This window comes from Ovis canadensis, chromosome 3, assembly GCF_042477335.2.
Source record: "Ovis canadensis isolate MfBH-ARS-UI-01 breed Bighorn chromosome 3, ARS-UI_OviCan_v2, whole genome shotgun sequence".
In the NCBI taxonomy this organism is placed as follows: domain Eukaryota; kingdom Metazoa; phylum Chordata; class Mammalia; order Artiodactyla; family Bovidae; genus Ovis; species Ovis canadensis.
Window position 1 is genome coordinate 612,690 of NC_091247.1, and position 20,655 is coordinate 633,344.

The 20,655-nt window shown below is 59.2% G+C and overlaps 1 protein-coding gene across 14 annotated transcripts in view; it reads left to right on the forward strand.

The window, feature by feature from the left end:
• EXD3 (exonuclease 3'-5' domain containing 3) overlaps positions 1 to 20,655 on the forward strand; it is a 73,724-nt gene that overhangs the window by 41,137 nt on the left and 11,932 nt on the right. For 9 of the 14 annotated variants that reach the window (XM_069579599.1, XM_069579611.1, XM_069579603.1 and 6 more), the window contains 11 exons: positions 828 to 901; positions 1,002 to 1,040; positions 2,392 to 2,558; positions 2,958 to 3,081; positions 3,249 to 3,459; positions 3,552 to 3,661; positions 4,127 to 4,289; positions 4,365 to 4,528; positions 5,003 to 5,158; positions 16,993 to 17,046; positions 17,175 to 17,306. In XM_069579599.1, the coding sequence (XP_069435700.1) occupies positions 828 to 901; positions 1,002 to 1,040; positions 2,392 to 2,558; positions 2,958 to 3,081; positions 3,249 to 3,459; positions 3,552 to 3,661; positions 4,127 to 4,289; positions 4,365 to 4,528; positions 5,003 to 5,158; positions 16,993 to 17,046; positions 17,175 to 17,306 (1,394 nt within the window). Of the gene's footprint in view, positions 1 to 827; positions 902 to 1,001; positions 1,041 to 2,391; positions 2,559 to 2,957; positions 3,082 to 3,248; positions 3,460 to 3,551; positions 3,662 to 4,126; positions 4,290 to 4,364; positions 4,529 to 5,002; positions 5,159 to 5,652; positions 5,809 to 6,268; positions 6,612 to 15,625; positions 16,471 to 16,992; positions 17,047 to 17,174; positions 17,307 to 20,655 lie in introns of those variants that run through there. The other 5 variants (XM_069579607.1, XM_069579608.1, XR_011255016.1 and 2 more) reach the window with 4 other exon arrangements.

Sequence of the window (20,655 nt, forward strand, 5' to 3'; positions counted from 1 at the left end):
AACAGTTCTGGCTGCCTTTTCCCCTCCTGACCATCCCCTCCTGCTGCGAGCAGTTCATCCATCCGCCCCTTCCTCCTGCAGTCTTGTCCCCACCAGCCTGTGGGGCACGGGTCTGAAGCCCTTGGCATCCTGCGTTCCTGCCCCGGCTGGAAAGGGGAGAGAAGGCTGCTGGGTGGTGGGCAGGCCCTGGCCCCAGGCAGCCCTGACCTCTGCACTCTTGGACAGCGCCCCTGCAGTGAGGGTGCTCCCCGAGCTGGTTGCAGGGTGCTGGCTGGGGTGGCCACACCCCTCCAGAACAGGGGGTCCTGGTCAGGGTCCGGTGGAGGCCTGCAGGTAGGCAGGCTCTGTGGTCAGCAACCCCCCCAGACCACCAGGCTTCGAGGACAGCTGGCCCCGGGAGGGAGAAGCAGCAACTGGTTGGAGGGCGGGGTGAGCGGACCGTGGGCACCCTTCCCAGGCCGCCTTGGACTCTGAACAGAATGTGAAGGTGAAGTTGACAGGTCCGCATAGTTTGTAAACACAGAGCAAGATGAGCCCCTTTCTCAAGAAACTCATGTTGGGGCGTGGGGAGAAACAAAAGCTCCAGCTGCCTGGAAAAAATGCAGGAAAGCCCCAAGAGGTGCCGATCCAGGAGACCCCAAGGGAGGGCAGGCCGGGGGCTCTGGTGCCTGGCCCGGGGCGGGGCGCCTTCCTTTACAGCCAGAGTGAAGGCCTCTTGCGAGGAATGTGCTGGGTTGGGGGGGGACAGGAAGACAGCGGGAGCCCCCCAGCCCCAGCCCGCGCTCGCTTGTCCACCCAGCCCGGCCGGGGCCCACCCTCTCTTCCAGGCCTGTGTCCCAACGTGGCCACTCAGCAGCGCCTGGCTGCCCTGCGGTGCCTCTGCTACAAGCGGCTGGTGGAGGTGCGTGGCCCGGGGCGGGGCGGAGGGAGCTCTGAGCGGGGCCTGCTCTCTGCTCCCGAGCTGCTGATAGAAAAGCTCACACTGGCGCCCACTTTTGCAGAGAAGCATATCCCGGGAGAGCTGGGCTGAGCTGGTGCAGGTGAGCTCGGAGGTCCCAGCACAGGATGACCCCTCGTGGGGCAGGGTGGGGCACAGTCAGAATCGCCAAGAATCCAGGATGCTCCCTCCCTGCCGCCCGTGGACAGAGCTCCCAGGTGCTGGAGGGAGAGAGGTTCACCAGGAGAAGATTCTAGACTGTCCTCGGGCGCCCTGCTCGCCATGGCTCTGTGATCCGAGGCCTGAGGTGCCCACAGACCCTGAGGAGGAGGCAGCTGCCCCTTGGGGTGATACAGGGGCCGGACTGGAGGTCCAGTCCCAGGCCAGGGACTGCCGCCCCCTCAGGACACTGGCCTGCAGCCTGTGTCCCCAGTCCTGAGCTGGAGCCTGGGGCCATCATGGCGCAGAAGCGTCCCCAGCTCTGGGCGAAGTAGCCTGGGAGGAAGGTGGGCTCCTGGGGGGCTGGGGGGCCTTGTGCGGGGCACTCCGCAGTGGTCAGGAACCAGGGACCCTCCTGCTGAGCGCCCGTGCGGGGTCTGCCAGTGGAGGGCGGTGCTGAGCCACCCCCGCCCCTGCCCTCCCCCCAACCCGAGTGACCGGCCGGTGCCGGTGAGTCATCAGAGAGGAACGCGGACCCCCGGGCAAGGCCCGGAAGGCCAGTCCCCCCTGGGTGCCAAGGCCGAGCCGGCCGGAAGGGCAGCGGACATCCTGAAGAATGTGGAGGGGTTTCCACATATTGTCGTCCACGTGGGAACCCGCAGCCTGCGGGAAGCGGCCACCGAGGCTGCTGGGGACAGAGCCGTGTGGGGAAGTGGCCCCGCCTGCCGGCCAGCAGGGGCTCCTCAGGAGGGTGGGGTCCACAGTGGCCTGTGGCCCCGAGGAGCCCCCACCCCCACCAGGACCTCTATAGGCCGTGTGGGCCTTCAGACAGATGGACAGACAGACAGGACACGTGGCCTCATGAGCCCTCACGGCCCCTGCCTCCCTGAAGACAAGTGGAGGCCCTGCGGCCTCTCCTCCCCCAGCACAGTGGTGCCAAGGCTGGGGGGGCGGTGAGCAGGTGTGCAGGGGAGATGCGGGCGGAGACGAGGGCCAAGGAGAGGGTGCCCTGGGAGGCGGCGCTGGCCCAAGCCAGCTCGGCCACCATGAGCCTCAGCCACGGGGACCGCTGGTCTCCAGAGGAAAGCCTCCTCTTTATGAAGGGTCTCAGGGCCTGAGAGGGGAGGTCGGGACCAGGCGTGAGGGGAGGTGGGGACCAGGCGTGAGGGGCGGTCGGGGCCGGGTCTGAGGGGCGGTCGGGGCCAGTCTGAGGGGTGCTCTTGGGCTGGGGGCTGACAGGATGGGCCCGTCCCTCGGGGCCAGCCCCGTGGAGCAGCCTGCACCCCGTCCCCCAGGGCCTGGTGGGGCAGGACGAGTGCCTGCAGGGGCAGCTGCTGCGGCTGCTGGCCTCTCAGGAAGATGTGGCCGCAGTCGCCCAGTGTGCCCTGGACCTCTCGTTGCCTGAGGAGCGACTCCCAGCCACAGTAGTGGCGGAAATGAGCCAACTCAGGCTCCAGGAGAGGTGAGCATCCCCCAGGCTCTGGGGGAGGGGGACCAGGAGGAGGACACGCCCTTGGGCCCCGACCCTCGGAAAGTGACTGGAGGCTGGCAGTGAGAAGTAGGGAGGGCCGCGGAGGGGCGCAGGGCACGTGAGCGGCCTGCAGACACAGGCAGGTCCTGCCCCTCCTCAGGCTCTAGCAAAGACCCAGCGGCCGGGTGCCTCAGCCGGGCCACATAGCCCCCGGAGAGAACCCGGAGGGGCCTGGGGACCTGGCCGTTCCCAGGGTGCGAGGGCAGAGGCGTGGGAAGCAGACCCCGAAGGCCCCGGGCACATACTGGCCTTGAGGGCTCCCCTGGCCCTGCAGCCAGCTGGGGATGTCCAGGGGGGCACCAGGGGCTCTGCAGCTCTGCTCCTCCCCAGGACCGACAAGGCATCTTCAGAGGACAGGCGGGATGACTGCTACCGGCTGCCCATTGCCAGGGAGGACATCCACTTCCTGGCCTCCTGGGAGGAGCTGGCCAGGCACGAGGACACGCTCCTGCAGGTGTGTGCCCAGCCCCTAGGGTGGCTGGCGTCAGGGGCTGCTCACCATGACCTCCGGGGGCTCCAGCCACACTGGCATGCACAGCTGGGCAAGCCCTCCCCACCGAGGCCGCCTCCCCTGGACTGCAGCGCTCGCCTCGCCGCTCCAACCAGCCCCTCTGTCTGCAGCCAGGCCAGGTGGTCGGTGTGGACCTGGAGTGGAGACCGTCTTTCGGCGCAGGCGGCCGGCCCCGGGTTTCGCTCATGCAGGTGGCCGTGGAGGGCCGTGTGTTCCTGCTGGACTTGCCCCAGCTCTCGAATCCTGCGGGAGGGCAGGCACCCCGCGCCTTCTCCCAGCTGGTGTCTCGGCTGCTCTCAGATCCCTCCATCACCAAGCTGGGTGAGTAGCACCCGCCCTCGCCCCAGCCCTGCGGGACCTGGGGGACTGGCCTCTCCCTTGGCCCCCGTCACAGCGGCATCCCCCAACTGCAGGTTACGGGATGGCGGGGGACCTGCGGAGCCTGGGTGCGTCCTACCCAGCCCTGGCGCAGGCCGGGCAGCAGCTGCAGGGCGGCCTGGACCTGCTACAGGTGCACAGACAGGTCAGCACTGGGGGTGTGCTGGGGGCTCCCTGCTCTGCGGAGCTGCCCACACAGCGGCGCCCGGCAGCGGTCTCACTGAGGACTGGTTCCTGCCTGGCCCCAGCCCTGATCCCTGGCCCCAGGTCACCAGGGACCCAGAGTACAGGGTCCCCCAGGAGAGAGTGTTGCCACACATCCCCACACTCCCCAGGGTGAGCCTGGCTATGCCCCTGCCTCCAGGATTCTCAGCACACCCCTGGGGGTTAAGATGTGGGCCCCAGAGCTGACCGGTGGGCGGGTGACCCCGGCCCTCAGGCCCTGAGACCCCGAGACAGCCTGCCTGGGCCTCCGGCACCCCCTCTCAGGGCACTGTCCATCATGGCGGGCACAGGGCCTGTCCAGGGGCCCCCGTGGGGCAGCCGGCTGTGTGTGGTGCTGTCCGCCCCCCAGGTCAAGCGCCTTACCCCTAGGGGTGCTGTCTTGCAGCTGCGGGTGGCAGACAGGCCAGCCCCGGCTGTGGACGGGGCTGCAGGGCCACGGGGCCTCAGCCTTTTGGTGCAGCAGGTGCTGGGCAAGCCCCTGGACAAGACACAGCAGCTCTCCAACTGGGACCGGCGGCCACTGGGAGAGGGGCAGCTGGTCTATGCAGGTGGGCACCCCCTCTCCTGCCCCGCGACCCCACATGCCCCACACTGGAGGCTGAGGCTGACCTTGCCCACCCTAGCTGCGGATGCCTACTGCCTGCTGGAGGTGTTCTGGGCGCTGTGCAGAGAGCCTGCCCGCTTCCACCTGCCAGGGGCCCTGCCCTGGAGCCTGGGGCTGGGACGCAGCAAGAGACGCGGGACTTGGGAGCCACCCCCACAGAAGGCCTTGGCCTCCCCCTGGCAAGTAGGTGAAGCCCCCTAGGCCCTTTATCAGGATTCTCATGGGAAGAACCGCTCTCCTTAAGACTGGGACCTCACAGGGCTGGAGACCCGGAGTAGGGGTTGGGGAGAGCCATCTGGGGGCTTGTGTCCATCCACACTGGACCCTCTGCCCCAAAGGAAGGGAAGCAGGGGGTTAGGGTCCTACGAGAGGGGGGATCCCCAGCCTGGCATGCCCCCCGCCAACATCCAGGGCAGCCTCTGGCTATGTCCCTGTGTGTCCCCGAGACCCTGGCACACTCCAGTGTGCACCCCACCCCCAGGAGACATGTGCCAGCCCCCTGAGGTCCTGGGGCGGGGTCTAGGGTTGTGTTCCTGGCTTCCCTGCTTTTCTGACATGGCTCACAGGAGCTGAGCGCCCTGGGAGCCCTCCCTCCCCGCCTGCCCCCTGCCCCTTGCCCACATGGGGGGTGGGCTGCTGAGCCAGGCTGTATTGCAGGAGCACTCGCCTGAGGCCGAGGCCCCCGAGGTCCCAGCCCGGGCCTTCCGCGTGGTGTGTGACAACATGCTGGGGGGGCTAGGGCGGACCCTCCGCTGCCTGGGTGTCGACGTGCGGGTGCTGCACTCTGGTGAGGACCACCGGCAGGCCGCCGAGGTGAGCGGGCCCGGGGGTGCGGGCATGTTCGTGGCGGAAGCAGCGCCCCAGCTACGTGCCCCCCACCCTGAGGTGGGGCAGGGCTCCCCCGGTTGCCGGGTTGGTTTGTTGCTGTCCGGGCCTGCGGTCTACAGGCTCCTGTGGGGGGGTGGGCTGGTGCGCGCAGGAGTGAGGACGTGACCGGTGAACGCTCTTTACGGGGTTCGCTGAGATGCAGTCCCCTCTCCCCACAGTTCACTGTGTGCTTTGCGCAGCTATCTCCACTGTGGGTTCTAGGCCCTGTTCATTCCCCCGCCCGCAGTGAAGCGGCCCCCTCCAGGCTCCGCCCCGTCCCGGCCAGGCTCCGCCCCTGACCAGGCTCCGCCCCCTCCAGGCCAGGCTCCGCCCCCGGCCCTGCAGCCTGAGTTCTGGCTGCTCCGGATGTTGCGTGCCAGGGGACTTGTTGCTCGTGGCCTCTTGGTCCTGGCTGCTTTCACGAACGTGGTGTTTCCCAGGCTCGTCTGCGTTGTAGCATCTGTCAGAGCGTCAGGCCTTTTTACAACCAAATAACATTCCATCGGATGGACTGCAGTGGATCCATCCGCCGGGCAGTGATGGGCACTCAGGCTGTTGTGACTTGCGCAGCCACGAAAGAGTACCGAGGCGGCCAGGTGGACATTGCGTAGTTACGTGTGGTTTCTCTTATGCGTTTGGACACCTTCTTCTGGGAAGGGTCCCCAGGCTGAGCAAGCGGGTGACTGGGGCATGGGGTGGGGAGGGCATGGTGGGGGGAGTGGGGTCTGAGCTTGGCAGGCGGCCCTTCCCTGAACACTGCACAGCCCGCTGGATGTTTCGGCAGCCTTCCCACCCCTGCTAACGAGGAAGCTGGGGCCGGAAGAACAGAGGGGCTGCAGAGGTAGGGCTGAGCCAGGAGAGAGCCGTCTGCCTCCCGAGCCGGCCCCCACGTCCATGAGAGGCTGTCCACCTTCCTCAGCCCTGGCCCCTCACAGCCAGCTCTTCCGGAGGCCTGGTCCTGGCTCCCAGGGAAGGAGGCGTGATCGTGTTAAGAGTGGCTCTGGCCGCTGTCCCTGTCGGAAACCCTTCAGTCCTCCTGCTGGGGGTTGTTTCTAGCTTACAGAGGCTGAGATGAGAAGGCCAGCCTGGCTTCCTGAGGACCCCAGACGAGACGTCAGCAGTCACGGGGCAGAGAGCACAGGGCACCCCAGAGCCTGGCCACGCCCATCCCCGCAGAACTCGGCTTGAGTTCACGCTTAAGTGGCTGCAGCCACAGAGACGAACCAGTGGATACGGGAGCCCAGAGTCGGTGCTGCTGTAACAGGCGCCTCAGACGCAGCAGGGCCGCAGGAGGGGCAGAGTCCCAGACCTGGACTAGAGCCAGGGGATTGGACCTCAGAACCTGGAACATCGCAGTCTTGAGGCCGCAGGCCGCGTGCCCTCCCGAGGGGTGTGGCAGGTGAGGGGCTTCTTCCTGGGAACACGGCTGTAGCTCCAGCCCCTGTGGATACGGACTGACTCTGCCCGTTTGTCCCCTCGGCCTTGTGCTTGGAGTTCCCAGGGCCTGTCCTCATGCCTGCCCTGCCGTGGGTGGGTGGGGGGTGATGCTGTCACCTGCGTGTGTCACTCACGAAGCGTTCTGGACAGCGGGGCGATGTGCCCGCCTTTCTCGCACCTGTGGCGCTCTCTCGCGCAGGTGGAGCCCTCTGGCATTTCCTGGAGAGACTGTCTCTAGCCAGCGGCCCACCACGCCCCTGGATGTCCTCTCTTCTGTGGCTCTTTCCCAACCACGCACTTCCTGTGCAGACTCCCAAGGAGGTGACCTGGCTGTGTTGTTCAGCAGGGTTACCCTGTGGGTTTTGTTTTCTGTGATGAGCTCCGTTAACACTTCAGTTCAGTTCAGTTCAGTCGCTCAGTCATGTCTAATGCTGCGACCCCATGAATCGCAGCACACCAGGCCTCCCTGTCCATCACCAACTCCCGGAGTTCACTCAAACTCACGTCCATCGAGTCCGTGATGCCATCCAGCCATCTCATCCTCGGTCGTCCCCTTCTCCTCCTGCCCCCAATCCCTCCCAGCATCAGAGTCTTTTTCCAATGAGTCAACTTTTCGCATGAGGTGGCCAAAGTACTGGAGTTTCAGCTTTAGCATCATTCCTTCCAAAGAACACCCAGGACTGATCTCCTTTAGGATGGACTGGTTGGATCTCCTTGCAGTCCAAGGGACTCTCAAGAGTCTTCTCCAACATCATAGTTCAAAAGCCTCAATTCTTCGGCACTCAGCTTTCTTCACAGTCCAACTCTCACATCCATACATGACCACAGGCAAAACCATAGCCTTGACTAGACGGACCTTAGTTGGCAAAGTAATGTCTCTGTTTTTGAATATACTGTGTAGGTTGGTCATAACTTTTCTTCCAAGGAGTAAGCGTCTTTTAATTTCATGGCTGCAGTCACCATCTGCAGTGATTTTGGAGCCCCCAAAATAAAGTCTGACACTGTTTCCACTGTTTCCCCATCTATTTCCCATGAACTGATGGGACCGGATGCCATGATCTTCGTTTTCTGAATGTTGAGCTTTAAGCCAACTTTTTCACTCTCCTCTTTCACTTTCATCAAGAGGCTTTTTAGTTCCTCTTCACTTTCTGCCATAAGGGTGGTGTCATCTGCATATCTGAGGTTATTGATATTTCTCCCGGCAATCTTGATTCCAGCTTGTGTTTCTTCTAGCCCAGTGTTTCTCATGATGTACTCTGCATAGAAGTTAAATAAGCAGGGTGACAATATACAGCCTTGACGTACTCCTTTTCCTATTTGGAAACAGTCTGTTGTTCCATGTCCAGTTCTAATTGTTGCTTCCTGACCTGCATACAGATTTCTCAAGAGGCAGGTCAGGTGGTCGGGTATTCCCATCTCTTTCAGAATTTTCCATAGTTTATTGTGATCCACACAGTCAAAGGTTTTGGCATAGGCAATAAAGCAGAAATAGATGTTTTTCTGGAACTCTCTTGCTTTTTTGATGATCCAGCGGATGTTGGCAATTTGATATCTGGTTCCTCTGCCTTTTCTAAAACCAGCTTGAACATCAGGAAGTTCACGGTTCACATATTGCTGAAGCCTGGCTTGGAGAATTTTGAGCATTACTAGCATGTGAGATGAGTGCAATTGTGTGGTAGTTTGAGCATTCTTTGGCATTGCCTTTCTTTGGGATTGGAATGAAAACTGACCTTTTCCAGTCCTGTGGCCACTGCTGAGTTTTCCAAATTTGCTGGCATATTGAGTGCAGCACTTTCACAGCATCATCTTTCAGGATTTGAAACAGCTCAACTGGAATTCCATCACCTCCACTAACTAGCTTTGTTTGTAGTGATGCTTTCTAAGGCCCACTTGACTTCACATTCCAGGATGTCTGGCTCTAGGTGAGTGACCACACCATCTTGATTATCTTGGTCGTGAAGATCTTTTTTGTACAGTTCTTCCGTGTATTCTTGTCACCTCTTCTTAATATCTTCTGCTTCTGTTAGGTCCATACCATTTCTGTCCTTTATCGAGCCCATCTTTGCATGAAATATTCCCTTGGTATCTCTAATTTTCTTGAAGAGATCTCTAGTCTTTCCCATTCTATTGTTTTCCTCTATTTCTTTGCATTGATCACTGAGGAAGGCTTTCTTATCTCTTCTTGCTATTCTTTGGAACTCTGCGTTCAGACGCTTATATCTTTCCTTTTCTCCTTTGCTTTTCGCTTCTCTTCTTTTCACAGCTATTTGTAAGGCCTCCCCCAGACAGCCATTTTGCTATTTTGCATTTCTTTTCCATGGGGATGGTCTTGATCCCTGTCTCCTGTACAATGTCACAAACCTCTGTCCATAGTTCATCAGGCACTCTGTCTATCAGATCTAGTCCCTTAAATCTATTTCTCACTTCCACTGTATAATCATAAGGGATTCGATTTAGGTCATACCTGAATGGTCTAGTGGTTTTCCCTACTTTCTTCAGTTTAAGTCTGAATTTGGTAATAAGGAGTTCATGATCTGAGCCACAGTCAGCTCCTGGTCTTGTTTTTGTTGACTGTATAGAGCTTCTCCATCTTTGGCTGCAAAGAACATAATCAATCTGATTTCGGTGTTGACCATCTGGTGATGTCCATGTGTAGAGTCTTCTCTTGTGTTGTTGGAAGAGGGTGTTTGCTATGACCAGTGCATTTTCTTGGCAAAACTCTATTAGTCTTTTCCCTGCTTCATTCCGCATTCCAAGTCCAAATTTGCCTGTTACTCCAGGTGTTTCTTGACTTCCTACTTTTGCATTCCAGTCCCCTATAATGAAAAAGACATCTTTTGGGGGTGTTAGTTCTAAAAAGTCTTGTAGGTCTTCATAGAACCGTTCAACTTCAGCTTCTTGAGCATTACTGGTTGGGGCATAGGCTTGGATTACCATGATATTGAACGGTTTGCCTTGGAAACGAACAGAGATCATTCTGTCATTTTTGAGATTGCATCCAGGTACTGCATTTCGGACTCTTCTGTTGCCCATGATGGCTACTCCATTTCTTCTGAGGGATTCCTGCCCGTAGTAGTAGATATAATGGTCATCTGAGTTAAATCCACCCATTCCAGTCCATTTTAGTTTGCTGGTTCCTAGAATGTCGACATTCACTCTTGCCATCTCCTGTTTGACCACTTCCAATTTGCCTTGATTCATGACCTGACATTCCAGGTTCCTATGCAATATTGCTCTTTACAGCATCGGACCTTGCTTCTATCACCAGTCACATCCACAGCTGGGTATTGTTTTTGCTTTGGCTCCATCCTTTCACTCTTTCTGGAGTTATTTCTCCTCTGATCTCCAGTAGCGTGTTGGGCACCTACTGACCTGGGGAGTTCCTCTTTCAGTATCCTATCATTTTGCCTTTTCATACTGTACATGGGGTTCTCCAGAGAAGGCAATGGCACCCCACTCCAGTACTCTTGCCTGGAAAATCCCATGGACGGAGGAGCCTGGAAGGCTGCAGTCCATGGAGTCGCTGAGGGTTGGACACGACTGAGCGACTTCACTTTCACTTTTTACTTTCCTGCATTGGAGAAGGAAATGGCAACCCACTCCGGAGTTCTTGCCTGGAGAGTCCCAGGGACGGGAGAGCCTGGTGGGCTGCTCTCTATGGGGTTGCACAGAGTCGGACCCGACTGAAGTGACTTAGCAGCAGCAGCATGGGGTTCTCAAGGCAAGAATACTGAAGTGGTTTGCCATCCCTTCTCCAGTGGACCACATTCTGTCAGACCTCTCCACCATGACCCACCCGTCTTGGGTTTCCCCGCTGGCATGGCTTAGTTTCATTGGGTTAGACGAGGCTGTGGTCCTAGTGTAATTAGATTGACTAGATTTCTGTGAGTGTGGTTTCAGTGTGTCTGCCCTCTGATGCTCTCTTGCAACACCTACCATCTTACTTGGGTTTCTCCTACCTTGGGCATGGGGTATCTCTTCACGGCGGCTTCAGCAAAGCGCAGCCGCTGCTCCTTACCTTGGACGAGGGGTAAGGAGCAGCGGCTCCCTTAGCACTTATCAACATGCTTTTAAAGAAAGCCAGCACTGCTGGCGAGGGAAGGGAGGAGGCTCCCGCCCCCGCAGCAGAAGCTCGGGGACTGTGTCTGCGCTTGCAGGGAGCAGACCTTTCAAGGATGAGCCTGGGTACCGGCCAAGGATCGGCCAGGCTGCACTAAGGTGCCTCCCAGCCCTCCTGCTGCTTGGGGTCAAGTGTGAGTGAGGCGGTAGAGTCCGCCGAGCAGAGAGCCATCCGGCCAGCGAAGAGGAACCGGGCGTGACGACTGGGGAGGTTCGCAGCCCCAGCAGATGCAGGCAGAGGCCAAAGTTCAGTGATGGATGGCTTCCCCGGGCAGGAGCTGAGGAGCACGCAGTCTTGCTGAGCAGCCACCTGCCTGCTGGGAGCCTGAGTGGGAGCAGGTCGACCTGGGCGGCCGCCGCTCCGCTCAGGGTCTGCCTGATGGCCCCACCCTCCCCTAACGTCTGCGGCCAGTTCCTTGCAGCAAACCTCAGTGTGCCTCTGGCTGGCCCCGCTGTCCCAGGGGCCCGACGGACAGGGGCACCAGGACAGACACACATCCCCGAGGCTCATCTGAGCGGCTCCAGTGTCCTGCACCTGGGCCACTGACCTGGTGGATTTAGGGCGCTGAGGACCTGTCTCCACGGGTAAAGGGGTCACTAGTGTCCCTGGCCTTTTGTGGCCTTGCTCCTCAGAACGTGGCCATGGGCTTCCCCATGGAGGCCCTGCAGGAGAGCCCGCAGGGCTGGCTGGTGGGCCGGGAACCGTGCCCAGGGCTCCGTCCCGTGAGCGGCCGAGGTCGCCGCTTCACTGTCCTTTCCACCAGTCTCGTCAGCAGGCAGTCACGTCTCACAGCACTTTTGCTCACCTTTCTCCGGGTTTCGGTGAAGCCAGGCAGCCTTTCTTGTGTTTGCTCGCTGCCTGTGCCCCTGTGAAGGGCCCCGGGCGGAAAGCCGCAGTTCTGACCCTGGCCTCGGAAGGCCCACTGGGCTGGCGCAGTCGGCCTGCAACACGTGATGCTGCTCTATTTTCTGCTGATGCGCAGAACTGCATGGACCTTTAGCTCTTAGTTGCTTGAGAATTGATCTTACCTTGGAAACCTCGCAGAAATCTCCTCAGTTCTACTGAGTTGGCTGTTGGTTCTTGGGGTCTCCTTTGCCGACAGACCATCTGTAGACAGGGATAGTTTCATTCCTTCCTCCCCAGTCTTTACGGGTCTCATTTCTGTCCCATATCCTCTCACAGCAGTCGAGGCCTCCCTGGTGGGGTTAACAGATGGAACTGTGGCCGGCTGTCTCAGTTCTGACTTAACGGGCTGTTCCTCCGTGACGTGTGGCGGCTGCCAGCCCCCACAGCAGGATGCAGGCTTCATGCCTGCTGCGCATCTCGTCATGAAAGAAGCTGAGTTCTCCCTGATGCTGCCTCTGCAGCCATTGAGATCGTCCCTGTGATCTGCGCACGTGACGAGCCTTTTCAGTTTGGAGCCAGCCTTGCATTCCAGTTGCGCCCAGCCTGCCAGCGTGTCACGTGGCTGGACCTGTCTTCAGGACCATTCTGACACAGGATTTCTCCTGCTCACCATCTTCTCTTCTGCTTCATAAACAAGCTGGGGAGTTTTCCCTCCTCTGCTTTCTGCTACTTTGAGTGATATTTGGATTTTTCTCTCAGACACTGGCTGAGTTCCTGCAAGGCCACCTCAGCCTTGTGTTTTGGACGGAGGAATCTAGGAGTTTCTGATTCTTTTTATTTAATAGTTTTAGGACTGCTTAGCCGACTGCATCTTCTTGAGTCGGTCGGCAAGCCATGCCTTCCTCTGGAGTGTGCCCCTTTCGCTCGGGGCTCCAGGGGCGAGGCAGGTCTCGCTGCCCGTGAAGCTTCGCCGGGCCTCGCCGCGATCAGCCTCACTCTGGCTGCTGTCTCTTGTGCTTTGCCTGTCTCCTGATCGCACACAGTGCCCGTCGCCTGGATGAGTCCCTTCAAGTAACTGGTATCTGGCTTTGTTGATCCTTTCTGTTGCATTTTTGTGTGTGTGTTTATCTCATTAATTTCTCTTTTTATCTTTATAGTTTCCTTCCTTTTGCTTACTTGGGGTTATTTCCAAGAGGAGTGCTTAGCTCTTTAATTTTCAGCCTCTTAAATCTTACGATGTAAACATTCAGGACAGTAACTTTTTCTTGAAGTAATATCTTCACTGCATCCCATCCATTTTGATATGTAGTATTTTCATTACTTTTTAGTGCTAATAGGTTTTGAGTTTTGAATCTGCGTTCAAATTACTTATTTGAAAGGCTGTTTTTCAGTTTCAGAAAGCTGGGGGTTTCAGAGCTCTTTGGCATCTTTTACGAATCGGCTTCTAACCTAAGTGGATCGTAGTCTGTATTCTGCCGATTTAGATGTTTGTGGGGACTAGCTTTGTAGCCAAGCAGACGGTGCTTTTTATAAACGTTCCACGTGGACTTTAAGAGGCCACAGCCTCTTCCAGCCACGTTCACGTCCCTCTCTTGCTTCGGCAGGCTCAGTAGGTCAAGCTCACTCACTATTTCCGCAGATCCTCTGTATCTTGTTTTGTCGCTTTTCTGCCACTTCTGCCAATGAGCAGGAGAGCTGTGCCGAAGTCTCCAGGGGACACGGGGCTTCTCAGGTTCTCCTCGCGGTCACGTCCGCACTCGCGTTGCCTGCTGGGAAGTCGCTGTTAGTCGCACGTGCACACGGCCTCCAGAGTTCTCATGTCTCCCTGCTGGGCGAGATGTCCTACGAGATGAGCCTCTGGCTGCACTAGCAGCCTCGCCTGAGGTCTGGCCGAGCCGCCACGGGCGCCGTCCCACGGACGCCGTCCCTCCAGCACCCTCAGGGCGGGCCTTGCGCGTCCGCGTCTCGCCCTTCTGCCCTCAGCCTTCCTTTGCTCCTGTGATGCATTGTTTCTGGTTTTACAAGGTCTGGTCTGCCGGTCTTTGTTTTCCAGCCCGTTCGTTCTGTCCGCTTGCATTCGTTGTAACTGCTCGTTTGTGTTTGGCTGGAACACACTGATCTCTTCTCTCCCCCCTGCTGTTTCTGTTCTTTTTCCTCCTTTGGTTCTTCTGTTCTTTTCTCTTTTTCACCCTTGTTTCTATTTTTCCCTCTGTTAATTTGAAAGTTACAAATCCTATTTCTGTTCTTTTAGGGGTTAGCCTGGAAATTTCAGCATGTATATTTGAGTTAACAACGTGTAAAGTTAAAATTAATCCAAAGATTTCAGATCATTTTAGCTTTCTCACCTGCTTTCCATCTTACTGTTATTTTCCAATATTTTTAACACATGGTGGTTTTTCTTAGTTTTGCAAATTAGACGTTGCATTTCTTTTATGTATTCAGTGACTCTTAGAATTCATGGTGTATGGACATGCACAGGCACTCCGAGAAAAGGCGAGCTCTTTATGAAGGGATTTCCTTTGCTATGACCTTTCACTGGGGCCGCTTTTCCTTGAAAATTCGGTTTCCTCTCTCTCCTGAAAGGGCGCGTTGCTGGGTCTGTGACTCTCTCTCCTGAAAGGGCGTGTTGCTGGCTCTGTGACTCTCTCTCCTGAAAGGGCGTGTTGCTGGCTCTGTGACTCTCTCTCCTGAAAGGGCGTGTTGCTGGCTCTGTGACTGTGGCCTGACAGGACTCTGAGAAGAGCCCTCTGCTCTTGCCGTTGCTGTTGGACAGCTGCCTCTGTCCTGTCGCTCTTGGTTCTGTTCTTGACGGCCCTCTTGTCTGGATCTTTCTTCATATTCACCTCAGTTATGTGTGTTTGTTTTCAATCCTGTTTTTATTCATCACACAGATGTGTCTTTGTTTCCACTACAAAGTAACCACTTGCTTCATTGCTTTTTCTCTCTTATTGTGGTAAAATATATATAGCGGAAGATTGATCATCGTAACCATATCTAAGTGTACAGCTCAGCGACATTAAGTGTGTGCAGTGTGTGTGGCATTGCCACCATCTATTTCCCGAACTTTCAGCTCAGACTGAACTTCTGCAGCATTAAATAGTCGCTCTCCATTCACCCCTCCCCCAGCCCCTGGTAACTGCTGTTTACCTTCTTCCTCTATGAATCTAGCCCCTCTAGGGACCTCGCTTAAGGAGAATCATACAGCATTTACCCCCTTGTGTCTGGCTAGTTTCACTGAGCGGAATGTCTTCGGAGGCCATCCATGCTGTAGCCTGTATCAGGTCTCACTTCCTTTTTAAATCTGAATAAGTTCCATTGTGCGTGCGTGTGTGTGTGTGTGTGTGTGTGTGTGTGTGTGTGTGTGTGATCTGCTGATGGACACTTGGGTTGCTTCCATCTGGCTATTGTGAATATGCTCCTGCTGTTCACTGTGATGAGCAAGCATCTGTTCACGCTTCTGCTCTCAGCTCCTGTGGGTCTGTACCTGGCCGGGAGATCACTAGGCCGCACGGTGATGCTGTGTCTGATCTTTTGGGGCACTGCAGCGCTGTCCCGTGGCAGCCGCACCGCTTTACATCCCCACCAGCAACGCGTAAGGCTCCAGACTTCTGTACATTCTCAACACTTATTTTCCTTTTTAAAAATAAAAACCACCCTAACGGATGTGATCCCCAGTGTATCACATTTCCCTGATGACTCATGTTGAGCATCCTTACGTGTGCATACTGGTCATTTGTGTGCCTTCTCTGGAGAAGTGTATTTTCTCCAGAGAAGAAGAAGGGCAAGGTCCCTTGCCCACATATTAACTGGTTTATCTGCTTTTCCTGCCATTGAGTTGTGGGAGTTATTTATATATTCTAGATGTTAAGCCCTGAGCAGATATATATTTGCAAATATTCTCCCCGTTCTGTGGGTGGTTTTTCGCTTTCTTGGCAGTGTCCTGTGATGCACAAGGGTTCTAACTTTCACAAAGTCCAATTTATTTTCAATTGTGTTGTCTTTGCTTTCAGTGCCACAGCCAAGAAATTGTTGCCAAATACAACGTCATGACTCTCCCTGGCGCTTCCTTCCCAGAGCTGCAGTGTTCAGCTCTCATGCTAGTGAGCTGGCCCCTCACACTCTCCAAAGATAACACACGAAAAGGAAGCAAGCTGGACACATCACAGCTGTCACATCGTTGACGCGCACTGCGCCCCTCGTGGCTTGCAGGGTGGATCCTGAGCCCCTTTGGCGTGATCCTTGTAGACTCTGATAACTTCTTTGCTGTCTCATCTAAAGAGATGCTCCAGCTCCTCAGATCTAGAATCAGCTACTCCTCCGAAGCTCCCCGGTTCCTTTTAGCACGAGCCCTGTCTAGGAGTCAGCCTGCATGAGGGTGCTCAGAGCTGCAGGGCTGGCTCTCGTTTCCAGGCCTTTGCGGTGGGCTGGGGATGAAGTGCCTCTAAGTGTATGTAGCACCTATTAAGGGAGCCGAGAAGATCCCCTGGAGAAGGGAATGGCCGCCCACCCAGTGTTCTTGCCTGGAGAATCCCCGGACAGAGGACCCTGGCGGGCTGCAATCCATGGGGTTGCACAGAGTTGGACATGACTGAGCGACTAATGAAACATCCATCAAATATATATAACTCCCATCCGAAGTTTTCCATTCAGATCTAGGGTTTCTTGTGTGATCTGCTTAGCTTTCTCCCGGGTCTCCTTTCTCTGAGCTGGAAAATCCTACCACCACACAGCATTACCCGTCTGGCTTACGTCACAATCCACAAACGTCTCAGAACAGCCGTGGTGGTGTGCCTATCACCAACGGGTGTCACTGCAGGGTGTCTTCCAGTTCGGTCTGTAGCCCCAGAGTCACCAGGTCAGTTCACTGTGGCTTCGTGGCATTTGGAGTATTTCTCTATTTGTGGTTCGTGTGTCTCATCTCTTTGGGGTTTATAGAAATGGCTTTTTAAATTTAACCTCGTTGGCGGTTCGGTTCGCATGTCTCAAGGCCAAATCTATCACGGCGCGCGGTGCCCAGGCTCGGTGCAGGAGCCCGATGGCTCTGACGGTGAAGAGCCTGCCAGCAGCACAGGAGGCCTGGACCCGATCCCCAGGCGGGGAAGATCCCCTGGAGAAGGAAGTGGCTGCCCACTCCAGTGTTCTTGCCTGGACCAGAACTCCAGGGACAGAGGAGCCCGGTGGGCTGCAGCCCATGGGGTCACAAAGGGTCGATCACCACTGTGTCACCGATACTCCCGCTTTCTGTTACTTTCAGATGCAGGAGAGGCAGTGAAGGGGGGGGTGGGGGCAGGGGGGACGGTGGCGAAGGTTGGGGCAGAGGGGCCTGGCCCTGGGAGTGGGCCTGCAGCCTCACCTGCTGACTTTTCCTCCTGCACAGGTTGCCAGGCAGGAGGGGAGGGTCATCCTGACCTCGGGGCTGCCATACCACAAGGTGAGGACCCGCTGGCCCAGGCTGCCCACCCCTGCCCCTGCCCAGGGCAGACTGGATGCTCCAGGCTCACCTCAGCTGGGGGGTGGGGCCTAGCTTCCACCCCGCGCGAAGGCTGCTTCTGCCCGCAGCTCCGGGCCCAGGTCGGGGCTGGGCGCTGCCTGGCAGTGGACTGCTCCCTCAAGGCCCAGCAGCAGGCGAAGGCCATCCTCAGGCATTTCAACGTGCGTGTCACCCCCGCAGACATCTTCAGCCGCTGCCAGGTGGGTGCCACGGGCCCCAGGCTGGGCGAGGGGCCAGTGTGTGTGGCCCAGGCTCTGTGACTGGTGAGACCCTGTGTGTGGCCGGGCCTTGGTTTTCTGCTCGGCGGAGCAGTACCCCGATCTGTGCATTTCCTCCCAACCCCTTCCTCTGGAGGAGGGAAGGTGCATGTGTGGTAAAGACCCCAGGGCGTCGGGGGAGCCTGCAGGCACTTTTACCAGCTTTTCACAACCTGTGCTGGTGCGTCGTCTTGAGAAAATGGAGTTGGGGCACTGAGAGGACACCCCACTGGCACCCCAGGGAGCCGTGGAGCCTTCAGATCTGTGAGGGTGGTCGCTACCCTTCGCAGGAAGAGTCCAGGCCACATCCCGGCACCGCTTCCCTGCCCCAGTGGGGGCCCCGTGGAGGGGCCAGGCTGCAGGACACCCCAGGGGTGGCGTGGGGCCAGTTCAAAGGAAGGGGGCAGAGCTGCACCCTGGTGGGGGGAGCAGCCAGTGCCCCCGGGACAGGAGACAGTCCTGGGGGCAGCAGGGCCCAGGGAGGCGCGGGCTCTGACCCGGCTGCCGTGGATGGACAGAGTCGGGGCGTCCTCACCCTGAGTGGGGAGGTGAGGGACCTGCAGTCAGTGGAGCATCTGCCCAGGTGAGCGGAGGCGGCAGCCGGGGGGGCGAAAGTGGGTGCAGAGGGTCCAGGACACGCCGCAGGGTGGGGCCCGGATCCCAGGTTTGCGGCTGAGGCCCAGGCCGTCGGCAGGGCAGTTCTTGGGTCTGGGCTCTCAGGAGGCTGGTCTAGAGGGCGGGCCAGGTGCACCAGGCTCTCCGGGTAGGCGCTGGGGAAAGGGGCTTCCTGCCTGGCTGGGGTCCTGCCAGCAGCGTCCCTGTGTGGTAGGTGTGTGTCCCACATGTGGTCAGCGGGCAGTGAGGACAGAGGAGGGCAGCCACGGGGCTGCTGGCAGGGGGCGGGCACCAGGCAGAGACCGTGTGCCCGTTGTTGGCTGTAGCCTAGGAGGGAGGCGGGGTATCGGCACCCGGTGGGGCTTCGTCGGGAGGGGTCCCCTGTGGAGCCTCTGAGGCCCAGGGCTGTCCAGCAGCCTCCAGTGGGGCTCAGCTGCTGAGGAAGGGTGGGCTGAGTGCACCCCAGGGCAGGACCCCCACCCGGTGGCAGACCGCTGTCCAGGGGTGCCGCAGCCATGTGCCGGGACCCCAGGAGGCAGGCGCGGCCACACGCAAAGAAGGGCCCCTGTGAGCTAGGGTGCTTGAATCCGCATGCAGCCTGTCAGCACGCAGGCGTCGGGGGCCACGCGGGCGTCGGGGGCCACGCCAGCGGCTCCCACCACGGTCCTCGGCAGCGCCCAGTGCCCGTGAGTGGAGAATGCTCCCTGCTGACAGGCAATGCCTGCCCCAGGGCAGGGCGCCTCAGGTAACACACCCCACCTCCCCCCGCCCCAAGAGCCCCCTAGCCATGAGACTCCCAGCCTCACCCAGGAGCTCAGCCCAGCATGGTGGCTGGGAATGACTTCCCTTCCCGGCCCAGCTCAGTGGCCTCCCCACTCCCTGTCTGAGCTCGCTCCCGGTGCCTGAGCCGGCTGGCCTCAGGGCCTCCCCCAAGTGGACAGGGAAGCCCAGGCTGCGTGGACGCCCCGAGTTGATGGCCCGAGGCACAGTGACCACTGGCTCCATGCGACTGCGGACCCTGCCCTGCCTGAGGCCACAGCCCCGGCCTGCCTGGCCCCTGAGCCCAGGTGAACATCCGAGGGCACTGGCCACTGGCCAGCAGAGAGCTGCACGCATAGGACTGACCGAGGGGGCACCTCCGTGTGGTTCTCGGCCAGCAGGGTCCCATCCTGTGCCCCCGGGGCCCGAGCTCCCTGGACGCTGGCTCAGAGCCACCACCGCCCCTGCCCAGGCCAGAGCTTGGCCGCCTCCCTGGAGAGCTCCCGCCGCCAGGCTGAGTTTCCATTTTCTTTTCCTTCCTTCTGCTATTTTGGTGCTGTTCCCAGAGGGAAAACCCACTGGACACACGAACCGTTCCCAGAGCCCGCTGGCCGCTCTTGGGGCTGCACATCAGGGTATGCGGCGGGAGCGAGTGAGGCTGGAGGGGTCAGTGGGCCTGGCCGCACGGGGGCGGCCCCTGGCCGTGGGGGGGGCAGCCCGCCCACCCCAGGTCCCAGAGGGCGAGGGGCGCTGGATCCCTCCAGCAGGGCAGGGTCATGACCCCCGGAGCTGGTGACTGGGGCCTGGGACCGTCCATCGGGAATGTCCGCCAGGAGGACGTTCCCAGTGCCGTCTACCCTGGGAAAGGATCTTATCAAAGAAATTTAAGCTTAAAAAAAGTCCCAGAGCAGGAACCCAGGCATGGTCAGGCATAACGTCTGTTTTACCATCCCTGCAGCCCCCTCTTCTGTGGTGGGGAATGGGCTATGCCCCTATGAGGGGTGTCCTGGGGGTCAGTGACGCTGGCCCCGGAAGTGGCCTCTAGGAGGACAGTCACCCCACCTCAGGGGGGTGCTCTCAGCAGAGGGTGCCCTCGCGGGCGGTGCTGGGGGAGGAGCCTGCAGCCAGGGTCAGGGCCTCGGGGCGGGGCCTCCGGGGTGGGTTCACGGTCCAGGAGCCCGGAGCTGGGCAGAGGCCGTGGGAGGGAGGAGGGTGCTGCCCGGGCTGATGTCTGGTGGGGAGCCGGCTGAGCGAGGGCTCTCAGGGCCTGAGTGGCCTCCAGCGTCCGCACCACACCTGGGAGGCCCACAGTGACGGGGGCCTGGAGTCTGGACACAGGGGCCAGCAGGTCACCGGTGCCCAGCCGTCCCCAGGCATGGAGACCCTCCCTGTGTCCTGAGGGGCAGCAACAGACGTGGGGACAGACAGGAAGAGGCGGCAGCCCTGACCCCACCCCCCACCCCCCACCCCCCCACCCCGCCTTTGTGCTCTTCGGCCCCCAGCCCCGTTCCCACACTCCATGCCCCCGGGGTCACACAGGCACAAAGGCTGCAGGAGGAGGGGCCCCACCCTGTGCAGGCAGGGACCTGGGGCCACTGGCTCCCGAGGCCGCAGGAGGGGCCTGTCACAGGCCTCCAGGGCGGGGGGGCTGACGGGCCCAGCGTGCCCCCAGACTCAGGATGCCAGCCAGGGTGCAGGGTCATTGGCAAGCTCAGCACAGCCCCCCGAGGGGGCACTCAGGTGGGCCCCGCAGATCGCCCCAGGCCTCCCCACAGCCTACAGGGGAGCACTGTGGCTCCCCTTCCGGGAATGCCCCGGGTCCACTGGAGCCCAGCCTGGGTCCCAGCACTTGGCTCTTGGGGGACCTGAGGACCTGGACCCCCATGGCCCGGGATCCCGCTCCTGGTGGCCCACTTCT